Source organism: Lissotriton helveticus, chromosome 4_2 (assembly GCF_964261635.1).
Source record: "Lissotriton helveticus chromosome 4_2, aLisHel1.1, whole genome shotgun sequence".
Lineage (NCBI taxonomy): Eukaryota > Metazoa > Chordata > Amphibia > Caudata > Salamandridae > Lissotriton > Lissotriton helveticus.
In genome coordinates, this window is record NC_136064.1 from 89,791,290 (window position 1) to 89,804,064 (window position 12,775).

The following is a 12,775-nucleotide window of genomic DNA, read 5'->3' on the forward strand; positions in this document are numbered from 1 at the left end:
ATTATTACTCTGGTCTTTGGTGTCCATAGTTCGGTTTGTGGAGAAGTGTCCCTGCAACAGTAGTATTATGGATTTTGCTCCTATCTAAACACTATTTCGAAACAATTAAATTAGGAATGCTTGGACAACAATAGGTCCTCTATATTTAAATGAAAACTTACTGGGGCCAGCAAAGGAGCACTCGCCGCCCTGGCCTGCATCCTCCTCCTTTGGAGCCACTGCTGCATCCTCCTTTTCCGCCCGCTTGCCCCTGGGCGGACCTGACGTACAACATGAAAGAAATAACAGAAAACATTGATGATTGCTGCTTGCCGATGTCCTTGTCAACCAAATCAAACATTTAGAAAGAACAAGAACCTACTATTTCAGCCAAAAAGAGGGCTACAATGGAAGGACTGCACCTGAGCCTCTACTCTAGGGGCAGATTTACAAGCCCCTTGCAGCTCTTCTGCTCCATTCTTGCGTCAATTTTGTGACGCAGCGCCACAAGAGAGGCGCCATGGTCTGGCGTATATTAACAACGTGACGCATATGGGAGATGCATCCCATTCTAAAACCCTGCGCCATTAGGGAGCATTCCATCGCAAGGGATGGCGTTCCTGCGCAGGAACGCATGCTAAAAGTGGCTATGGGGAATATATAAAATTTCAATCAGTCATTTAGGACAATGATGCGTCACTGAAACCCTGCGCCTGCATGAAGCAGACTTACGGCTTGACGCAGCATTGCTGGAGCTGCGCCATCGTTGCAACGCAACTCCATCAAAGAGCCGCCTTTACGGCACCGATGCGTAACGCTTCGGTGACGTTGTGGGACCATGGTGTGCCGCATTGTAAATACGGCGCACCATGGGTGGTGCTGCCGTGCCACACACTTTGCAGGGATGCGCAGGTAATTGCTAATCTGACACTTACGGGCATACTTACGAGTTCTGAGCTGGACACCTCCAGATGTGCACCAGAACAAATACGTAACGCAAAACTAACCTTGCGTCACGGCAGATGCGCCGCTATTACAATGCGGCAAACCCTGGCGCAAGGGTAGGCAGATGCGTAACGCATCTCGTGACGAAATAGGGGCGCATCTCTAGAGTCGCTTCGTGGGCGCAATGCAACTATAGCAGTGCTCAGGGCTGCCCAATACTCTACATACCGCATCAGTCCTTACGCCTGCTTCAAGCAAGCAGGCATAAAGAATTGACATAGCAGCGTCACGGAAGTGCCTGCGCTAAATCTTGTAGATTTTACGCAGGCACTTTTGCGAGGCACACATCTGCCTGACCGGCACCACCCACCCCCCACTCCCCCCCTGCGTGGGAACGCACCCATTGAGGCGCAGGCCCAGGCATTCACGTGGCGCATCTCCTTAGATGCATCACGTTGTACATGACTCGCAGGGATGCGCCACGTTTACGTCGCTGTGCGTCAGGTAAGGCAGTGTAAACGTGGAACAAGGGGCTTGTAAATCTGCCCCTTTGTGTCTAGCATTACGCAGTTCTGTAAAATACACTCATACTCAGCCCAATTAAATGAACACAAAATAGATAACAAATAAGCAGTGGCACCGGCACAGAGAAGGAGAACAGTGCACCTGAAATGCACAGAAGATTTTGAAATATTAATGAAAAAATTGCTACTACTACTCACCAAGACCGGGGACCTCCACTCCCAGCACGTCTAGCAGGTCACGCTCTCGGTCAAGGATGTCGGTCCAGCGGTGGGTGACCTGATTGTAGGTGCGCTGGACCCCCGTGATCTTAAAAAGGGCCCGGCACACCTGCCCCCACCGCTTCCGTCGCTCCTGGCTGTTGGTGTAACCAGCAGCAATCCTGCCGCCTGCCGCGATGGTCCTGGGGAGACGGCGCTGCACGTAAAAAACAAGTGCGCCCACCTCCTCAGGGCTGAAAATCTCCCGGGGCACCACCATTTCCGCCCTCAATCGACCACACGGGAGCCGGGCACGGGCTGCGGTGCCCGTCTTGGGCAGCTTGACTGCTGTCTTCACCATGTTCTGGGCAGGTAAGGAGATAAAATGAAAAAGAATAAGAGTAGAGAAGAAGGAAAGTAAAAGTTTAAAAAAGTAGTTCAAAAGTAAACAAAAATAGCCTAAAACACAAAAATATAGATCTAGAAAAATACAGGGATAGAAAATAAGTTAAATAGATCAAAAAAATAGTAAAACAAGCAAAGGATGGCAGAGATATAGAGAGGATAGAAACACCATACCCAGACACATAGGAATGAATGAAAAACAAGATGGCGGCCCGATCACGTGCGCGTAAGTAAGTTCGCACGCGATTTCTCTCGCGAACTCGTGCGAACTTGTATTCGCAAGGCGCGAGTCGGGCGAGATTACACTTAGCGGGCGGAAACGGAAATACGTCACGCAAACAAAATGGCGGCGCCCATACTCAACCTTGAGGTAACTCGCACGAGTTCGCGGCCTCCACGGGCCAGTTCGCACTACGACGCGCCCCGCGAATAGGGCGAAATTACCGAAAAACGAGTTTTGCAAAAGCAAAACGAACGAGCAGGTGCAAAAGTTCGAGCTCATCATTTGTAACCATTTACCTGTAGTGCTTCCTGAAGGGGCCCTCCAGAATCCGGTTGCCTACTTGCAACTATTGTGTGACCCTGCTCTGACAGTCACAGAATAGTTACAAGTATGCCATTGCATCCTGTTAAAAAAAATTATTTACTTTGCATTTGCAACAAAAAGGAAAGGGAGCAGACAAGCAGGTGCCAGCCTTCATTAATGTCAGTTGGGGCAGGGCAGGTGTTGTTGTTTGCAAAACTTAAGGCACTTAGCAGGTGTTTGTTCACTCAGTGGTCAATCAGAGGGTGTTGTGATGACACTGAGGGTGGCATGGGTGTGCCAGCCAGAGGGTGGCATGGGTGAACCAGAGTGCCAGTGTTGACAGAGGATGGCAGTGCTTTGCTTTGCCCCAATAATGTACACTGGTGAACTAGAGGGTGATGTGATGACACAGAGGGTGACATGGGTGAGCCAGAGGGTGGCATGGGTGACCAAAGAGAGTGCCAGTGGTGACAGAGGGTGGCAGTGATGAAGAAAGCTTAGCAAACAGGCTGGGCACGTAGAAACAACAAGTTCGCTAAACTGGCGACCCGACAAGTAAGTTCGCAATTTGCGAAATAGTACAAAACCCTCGCGAACTTGCAGAAACCCGTGCGAACATACACACCCCCAAAAAATCCGCTAATCCGCGAGAATTCGCGGATTTCGCGTATTTTCGCAATCCGCGAATACGCAAATCCGCAAATTCGCGGATTGCGAATCCGCAAAATCCGCCCATGCTTAGTTATCGACCAGAAGCTTCAGGAATTGTGGAACAAGTGAATGGCACTTTGAAGAATAGATTGGCTAAAGTAGTGGCATCCACATCTTTGAGTTGGCCAGATGCTCTTCCTCTAGTGCTCATGAGCATGCGCAGCACCCCTGACCGGAGGACAGGTCTTTCTCCCCACGAGATCCTGATGGGGAGGGCCATGAGACTTCCTACAGTTCCAACTACTGCCCTACTGAATATTACAGATGATCTGATCTTAGATTATTGTAAAGGACTGTCTGACGCCATCCATTCTGTGTCCCTTCAGGTGCATGCGGTTGAAGTTCCAGCATCGAGGAACCTGTGTCATGACCTGAACCCAGGGGACTGGGTCTTGGTTAAAAAACACGTCCGGAAGAACTGCCTAGATGTTCGCTGGCGTGGGCCCTTTCAGGTAATCCTGATAACGAACACCGCGGTGAAGTGCGGGGGGCTGCCAAATTGGATCCATGCATCCCATACTCGAAGAGTTCCAGCACCTCTAGAAGGAACAGCTCCTATCCCAGACGAAAGCCCGGAAGTGGAAGAAGAGTCGCAAGAAGGGATTGAGGCAGCTGAGGGGGTGTCGGAAGAAGTTGGGAACGCAACGGATTCAGAAGAAGAGCGAAGGCAGGACGGCAGTGAGACGGAAGACGCAACTGAAGGAGAGAGCAGAAGTGAATACGACTCAGACTCAGATCCGTATCAGAGCGACCAAGAACCAAGTGAGAGGACAAGGAATAGGAGAATAAGGCTTGGAGCTGCCACTTGGCCAGCAAGGAGAAGAAGGCTAAGTTTGAGGTCGGCCCAAGAAGAAACGCTTGCTCCTATATCCGAAGACTCAGATCCAGAAGAAGATATCCAGGATCAAGCCGAGGAGGGTCTTAGAAGATCAAGGAGGGTGCGAGTGCCTAGCAGAAGATACTCTACTCCCGACTGGACCTACCTCGTTGCAGATGTCTGGGAGACACAGAACAGGGAGGATCAGGGAAGTGGAACTGGTCAGAACTGACCCGATCATCACAGTGCAAATAAGGTTTCTACTGCCAGGAGCGGAGACAGAAAGGTTGCTGACACTCAACATCGTTCATCCTGCTCTCCTGAGCGGAATAAGAAAATTGATTTTAGAGACAGTTGAGTTTCCAGTTTGCTGTTCACGATATCCAATATTGGAGGGAACTCTTCTTCGTTTGGAAATGCTTGAGCGAGTAGTAGAAATGCTAGGAGCGCTTATTGTTGTGGATTAATACCATATTACGAATGTCTTCAAAGGGGCGCAAAACTGGAAAGGTGAAGAAAGTGATCTTGATTAGAACGGATCCCTTTGTAATTGTGGATGTAGAACTGATAGTACCAGGAGTAGAAATTGAAAAAACGCTAACTCTCAATTTCGTCCGTCCACTTGTCCTGAGCGAAATAAGGAGAATAATCCTAGAAAAAGTTGACTTTCCATGTTGTGGTACGAACTGCCCAGAACCTGAGGGAATGTTACTTCGGATGGACATTTGTGAAGACGTAGTGTCCCTCCTTGAGTCATACATAACTTCAGACGAAAATAAGACTTTTGAAAAGAAATTGTAAAATTGCTGCAAGATAACCTAGCGCCGAGTGGAAGAAGAAAAGTGGTAGGGGTTTCATTTTAGTGGATGGAGAAGGGCTAGGGTTGTCTATTTTCTACTGGACTTTGAACTGTTTTGCGGAAACAAATTGTCAAGCTTCCAAGTGTTCAAAAGAGAGACATTGCAAGAGAGAAAGACTTTGTTTGAAAAGAGGAAGAAGTTGATGCGGGAAGAACGTCCAAAGCGACACTGTTTGAGAACATGGAGGCTGGCAACCCGAACCGCAGGGCAAAATGTATAGTTGTTACACTTTTAGGAGTAGTGGTTTCTCTTATAATTTTAGTGGTAACTGTTTCATTCCTAGTGGGACACGAGAGGGATGAAACTGCAGTCAAGGAGGTCAAGGGAGTGTCAACACCGAGAACTCCTATTGCTAATGATAAGGGAAACATCAATGATAAAGACAAAGCATTGTTAGATGCAGAAGTAAAAAGGTTACACATGGATGAGTCACAGGGAAATTACAGGTCAAATGCTTATGCTAAATTGCTTTATGAATACGTTGACGCCATGGAGGTGAAGAATTGCTACGTTTGTATGCAATTACCAGCTTCTGTGGAGGAGGGTATCAGGTACCATCATCTTCCATTGACATATGGAATCACATGCAGTTTGTTGTTGAGCATATTTTATGGACGAGATGGATTTGAGTATTATTTCTCGAATTTCGACTCGACATTGCCAGAGGTCCCGAATTTCAAGCATTTGAACAAATGGGACTATTACAAAAGCGAAGACAGATTACACAAATGGTTTATTCCATGGAAAACGTTAGATACTTCACATGCTCGAAGGAACAATCTGACTTGTCAAGTGTCAGAAATTGAGAAAAAGTTTATAGGACAGGTAGATACTAGATACAGGAGGCAGAAGATTTTGAAGGCATCAGGACAATGGGAAACAGATTGGACCAAGGAGGAAAGGGCACATCAAAGAAAAGGTAGTATTGGTCCAATTGCTTTGGATAAGGAGAAACGGGGGAAACTGTGCATCCACAGGAGTTACTCCTATTATGAGAATTTTTATGTAGGTCAAGTCAATTGTGAACATGCCTTTCAACTGGAGTATTACTCTAAGGATTTTTTGAAGGGGATGCAAGCAATTCCAAATGTATATTTTGTATGTGGAAGAAATGCCTATGTGAAGCTACCAGATAATTGGTACGGATCATGCTATCTGGCTGTTGTCTTCCCTAAAATATATCATGTTGAGAATTTAGACACGCCAAAGAAAGAAATACCAACTAGATGGAAGAGAGGGCTGGGTGCAGCAGAAGTAGTTGGAGATGTACTCGGTGCTGCATTCCCTATCTTAGGACTGATATTGAATGACATTAAGATCAGGAGGTTAGCTACAGTCATAGATAGGCTATCTGCCAGTACTGCAAGATCATTGATGCTGATAGAAGGGGAGATGCAATCGATTAGGGCAATGGTTCTTCAGAACCGACTTGCTTTAGACGTTCTGTTAGCTAAAGAGGGAGGAGTCTGTAAGGCTTTGAAGGTCCAGGAATGCTGCACTTACATTCCAGACAATTCAAAACCTCTAGAGAAGTATATACGAAACATCACTGCCATACACTACGAAATTGAGGATCTGGCAAAAGTAAATGTGTGGGAAAAAGTAGGTCATGGAATGGGTAAAGTTGGAGGTTGGTTTGCCAACTTAGGAAAGGGTATCGTTTGCTACATACTGAAACCCATCATCATAATTGTGATTTGCGTAATCACTTTGTGGGGATTGGTGCGTTTGTATCAATGTTATAGAGCAAATAGGTTGCAGAGAACTATGAGGAAACAGGAGGAAGAGTTGACAGCAATGCAGGACACTCAATACAAGAGTCTGAAAGCATTAGAGAGTATGAAAAGAAGTGGCACAGCCATGACTTCACTTTGAAGGGTTCTACATTTTTAGTGTCTTGATGGTGATGACCCCAGAAGGTCATCAAAGGGGGGATTGAGAGAGCACAAGTTTGGGAAAAAATGTATAAGTGCGCCATATTTACAAGCACGTAGTTAGTTTAAACATGTTTTGCACACGAGTGTTTTATATCCAGGAGTGAAATATACAGAGTGTTTTATATTCAGTAGCGAAATGTATAGAATGTTAAGTAGAGTAATAATAAGTATAACTGTGTGAGATGAATGTAGAAATGTTGGAATGAATATGAAAACCTCACGTTCTCATGTTAAAAGAATCATGTCCGAATTAAATGTAACTTTGAAATCCAGTATAATGTGTAGGCCTTAGGGCAATTCACAGCAAACCTAAACGTGCTGCTAAAATAATGTGAGATAAGGTTGACGTGGTTCTTCCAAATGTATTATTGAACTTAGGGTTAAAAGTATATGCTTTATAGATGTGTTATTTTAGAAACGTATGCTAGTTAAGAATGTTTGCTGTTTAAATCAAGTTAATGTTTTAAGAGTGCAGGGACCTGCTTCATGTAAATCAAGTAGGCCTGAACAGATAATGACATGTCGTTTGAACCGCCATGTGCTCGTTAGGGAAGAAGTCGAGAGGTGTCCAGCACCGAGCTTGGAGTGTGTTTTACGACTTAAAGATATGGTGGAGTCTGGAATTTGAGGCCCACTGCAGGACGAGCTGTATGCAGGTGCGAGGGTCCTAATCAGCTCGAATGAAAGGGACTTTGTTCAGTGGCGCCTTGCGCAGGCCTGTAGGAGTTTCCAGGAATTTAGGGGGTATCGGCGCATTGGAGAAGAAGCCTGGGAACCAAGGTCAACTTTAACGAGGGTCTTCAAGAGTACCATCATGGAGTTTGCCGCGCACAGAGATACCACGTGAGGGGCGTCCCAAGGGGCGTTCCTATCAGAAATGTGATTTGGTATTAGGGAAAGAGACCCGGGAGGAGAGCAGAGCAGAGCAGATGATTTTGGGAGCCTAAGGAAGCGGATGGGTAGGCAGATAGGCTGATCAAGAGCGACCCATTATCAGAGAAGAGACAAAGAGAAGTGCGTGATCTTCTTAGGAAGTCACCACGGCTGACACCTAGAGGGTAAAGATCTTGCTAAGTAGGGATGTCACTTAGTATAGTGTAGGGACAGACTAACCTTAATTTTCTTTTCTGTAATGACTTTGAGATTGCAACTTATATCCATTTTGACAACCCTTATGGTTTTCGAGATTGTACTTATTATTTTGTTTTTCAGACTTAGACTACTCAAGAAGTTCATGTTCATAGTGATACCGATTTATCTTCTGAATCTCATTTTGAGAAGTTTGTATCTTCAGTTATCTTTGACTTTATATTAAATCTTTGAAACTTAAAATTTGGTCAGTGGTCATTTAGAGTGGTGTAAGTTCTTAAATTGATTGACTTATTGTAAGATTACCTTTTACTCAATGACAGGTACCAACGATTCAGTCGACATAGTTTGGGATTTGGTAAGGTAACTAGTAACCAGTAATCCCGCGTTAGCACATCCATTACAATGCAAGTCGTTACAACGACTTGAGCTGTAGGCGCTGGATTCTGGAATAGTTTAATTTTCTATTCCAACTCCAGCCCACGTAACAGTAGGGAAGGCGTTGGAATAGAAAATAAAACTATTCCTTTACTAAGAGCGCCCTCCAGTGAAAGTCGTTGTAACGACTTGCGTTGTGATTGCTGTGTCGTAATGGCAGCGCGGTGTAAAGCCCGAGTTGTCATGGCTTTCTCCCCTCATAGGAGACACACTAAGGCGAGCCTCTGTCTCTGGAGAGTGGTGCAGAAGAAGATCCTCAGTGGGCTGTCCGGAGGGCGTGTCGCAGCACTGAGGGAGAAGCGTTGAAACAATACCGGTAGGTGAAGTGTATGCGTCACACACTGAAATGTGCCCAGGGATTGAGAGGCAGAAGGTGGCATGGTAGTTCAGCGCTAGAAACTCTGCGGGGACTGCATTTCCAATTGACTCTCCTAGCCCCAGCAGCAACCAAAAAACCTGATTCAGTGAAATAATGACAGTGAACTCATAACACGCGTGCTACATCTAGCTTAATGACAAAGCTGTGATACCATATGCTGTGGTATATTATAGTAGCGCCTTACTTCATGCCGTCTAACAAACTGGGGCGCATCACTTGAAGATATGTATAGTCTTGATCTTACCTGCCTCAGCCATGTGAACCCGGCCAACGTGTCAAGTGGTGTGTGCTCACCGAGAGAAGCAACACGAGTGCAAGACGCTGCATCGCGAGCAGGGAAAGTAGTCCAGCCTGAGAAGTCCTATCTAGAGAATTATGCGGGCATCAGTGTAGTATTTCTAGAGGCACTGACCGAGCGATACCTCTACCTGTGCGACACAAGCCCTTGCTGCAACAGGGACACTCTTTGGATGCTCAACTTGTAAAGAGACTAGCGGAATAGCAATAGGTGTGACTAATGCCATCCACGAAGCAATCTCAGAAAACTGCGACTGTCTTTTTCACCACCGCTGTCATGCAACCGCAAGACACAGAGACTACATCAAGGATCAACCCCACTGCGACACACCACTCAAGATAGCCCTTAACAAAGAAGTGGCCTAACGGCTAGAGCAGTGAGCCCTCGAAGCTGGGGAACCGGGTTCGCGTCTCTGCAGGGACGCTCAACATCCTGAGCTTTTGGGCAAATCACTTACGGCCAGATTCATCATTGTTCTCTTTTGCGAGTCCTTAATAGCGATTATTAAGGAAACACTATTAAAGACTCGTAAAACGGGATGCATGTAGAAATCGCAAATAATTTTGCGATTTCTACTGCTTCCTTATTTGCGATTAGCTAATTGCTAATCGCAAATAAAGAATGGCTTCCCCATTCATTCCTAGGGGCCTCAAGGCCCCTAGGAATGAATGGGGAGTCATTCCTTATTTGCGATTAGCAATTAGCTAATCGCAAATAAGGAAGTGATTTCAAGGGTGCCAGGGTGTCCAAAGGACACCCTGTAGCACCCCTGAAATGCAAATGTACACAGGTGTTGCGCACATCCATGTCCAAAGGACATGTATGTGTGTAACATACAACTTAGAAAAATGCACTAGAGTGCATTTTTCGAAGTTTTCGCTATTTACCACGTAGTTACACTTCGTGGTAAATAGCGGCCCCATATTGCGAATTCGCAATTTTTAAAAGGTTCATGAATAGCATTTAAGGAATCTCTAATTGAGATTCCTTAAATGCGATTCTTCGCAATTTAGCGAGTTCTGTAATTGCGATTTTTGCATTTGGGATGATGAATCCCAAATGCAAAAATTGCGCTCGCAAAGGGCCGGATTCTCAGAATCTGGCCCTTTGCAAGCTGATTTTTCTTTGATGAATCTGGCCGTTAATCTCCCCATGCCTAACAAAATAAATGTGTATGTCTCTAAGGTAGCTGGATTTCATGTAAAGTGCTCCGATACCTTCGGGTCTAGTTTGTGCTATATAAAACTCCCGAAAAAAGATGGCCTTTTAGTTAGATTGTGTAAATTTAAAAGTGGGCTCGGGAAAGAGATTGTAGTAAGCTGGCTCTATATATAGTGAACTAAAATGAAGTACACTTTGCAGAGAGTCCAGTGAGACACAGATTGGTACACAGAGGCAAAAGTAGATAATACTAACGCTCTATTTGTGGTAGTGTGCATGAGCAGTGAGGCTTATCAGATGGTAGTGCTAAGCATTTGTTGTGCTCACAGAGGCAATAAATGAGACACACACTCACGAATAAATCTGAGACCAATCAATAAAAATAACAGCAATTGTTATATCATTTTTTAGACCCAAAACTTTGTTCTACATTAAGTACTTTTTGAAATGTGAATTTTTCAAGTTCGCAAAAGAAATCACTTTTGTGTGCAATTATGCACCATTAAAGTCAATGGGAGAAAATGGCCTCCAAGAACCGGAACGAACTTCCTGAGCACATCAAGACAGCTTCTCCACTTCTCAATTTCCGCAAGAAACTGAAGTCCTGGCTGTTCAACTAGGAGCACCGCCTGGCCTACATGCCTGCTCCAGCACTAGGTTATCCTCACAGGTGATAAGCTGGGCCATACAAATTGACATTACATAACGTTCTCTATCCTACTTGGAGAATAATCACACAACAACGAAGCCATCGAGAGGCATGTGAGCAACAAACGGGTCAGCGTCCCGCACTGTCCAGCAGCGCTGAAGCCAAATCTTGGCCATCCACTACTTCCAGTAGGTCCAGGCCACAAGGTGGCATTCTAATATTTTTGTGCTATGGAGTAGAAAAGGTTTTCCTTAACCCCATCCTCGCATGACTGAAACGTGTCATTCGCAGCCCGACAGCCTACTGGCAGGTTGAATGACAGCAACACAACCTTTGCTTGGCCACCTCAACAATGGCCAAAAAACCCCTAAGAAGATGTAAGGTCCTCCCCCATTCAACTATCATAAGAGCACTAGGAATCGGGCATTGGGTAATCCAGCGTGCCTTAAAAGAGACATTCCGTACTTGAAGCGCCCACCTTCACCCAAGCAAAGCAGCCGAATCAAGATCAACTGAACTAAAACATAATTTCCAGTGATCCTAACAAAACACAAACACACATGCACACACACTCTCTCCTACATACCTCTTAGATACATTTGTTTTCATCTTCTCCCCACTCAGACTCACTCCTTACCAGCGGAAGGTGCTTCCCCGACCAGCCAAGCTTCAGGAACCCGGACACCTCGCTGCTCTGCGATGAGTTCTCCCCGCTCTTCTGGTACTCTGGAGAATGCAACGCCAAGAATAGGGAGTCACATGGAGGGAGAGCGAGAATGTGAGAACTTAAAAGTGAAGTAAAGAGATCTTGAGGCAAAAGGAAGAAGTGAAGCAAGGAAGACAGCAGTCTTTGGAGAACTCATTCTGAAATCCAAACTTTGGGCTGGTTTAAGCTTCGCCCAGCTTTAAACTTAATCACTGCGAGAGTTCAAGGTGACTCAACTCTCAAACTTTCTTTCCAACTCTGAACACGAGGTGGTGGTCCTGGTGGGAAAGAGAAGATTGATTACTGTGTTGAACCATCTCAGCTGTAATTAAATAGTAATGGATTGGCCACATATATACTATATCATTAAATTCCAGGATATTTGTGATGGTTCAACCTTTTTTAGAGGATTCACAAGACCTCTCAAACTATTGAAGATCCTACAGAGTTTTGATGGGTCCTTCTGCCTCCCAATGAGTAGAGCAGCTCTTTGTGGCGACGAGAAGGAAGCTCAGTTCTTCTTGCACAAAACTATTGATCTATGCAGGACTTGGTCACCCTCATTGACAAAGGCCAAAGTGAAATATGTTTCCTGTTCAGTGGAGATAAAGGGATCAGAAAAGTAAATAAATAGGGGACTGGAAGGACTGGAGAGCCAGACTTCCATTAGAGGAGTTTTTAAGCCTTTTTACAATTTCCATGCGTCATTCTGCACAGCCATGAGCCAGGAAGGTGTTATGATAGTATGGTAGAAGAGTAATCAAGGCACACTTTCTGTTTATTTCAATTCCCGGAAAAAACACGCAGGGATACAAGTGAGTTTCCATCTGGTTTGAATATAAAATCAGTAAAAACAGAAGACTAGGCCCCCAACTAACTTCACAATCGGGAGGTGAGGGGGTGGAGGGAGATAAAAAGCACAGGAGTCCAACTATGATGAAATACTGTCATGTCAAATGCGGAGGCGCGCTCAGTGCTCCGGTTTACGCATCACCAGGTTGCTAATGAGGGATTTGGGGCCTCATTTATGAGGCTGTGCGTCACTTTTAGGCTGCCGGTGCATCACTTTTGTGGCACACTCCAGCAATGCGTTACTTTTGCGCCCTACAGATACGTCAGAAATACTGATGTATCTGTAACTCCTTGCGACATG

General features: G+C 45.4%; 1 protein-coding gene across 2 annotated transcripts in view; it reads right to left on the reverse strand.

Annotated features, from left to right (window-relative positions):
- Positions 1–12,775, reverse strand: part of LOC144752052 (phosphatidylinositol 3,4,5-trisphosphate 5-phosphatase 2-like) — a 598,959-nt gene that overhangs the window by 102,034 nt on the left and 484,150 nt on the right. For both annotated transcript variants that reach the window (XM_078640002.1, XM_078640003.1), the window contains exon 22: positions 11,554–11,642. In XM_078640002.1, coding sequence (XP_078496128.1) covers positions 11,554–11,642 — 89 coding nt within the window. The remainder of the gene's footprint in view (positions 1–11,553; positions 11,643–12,775) is intronic.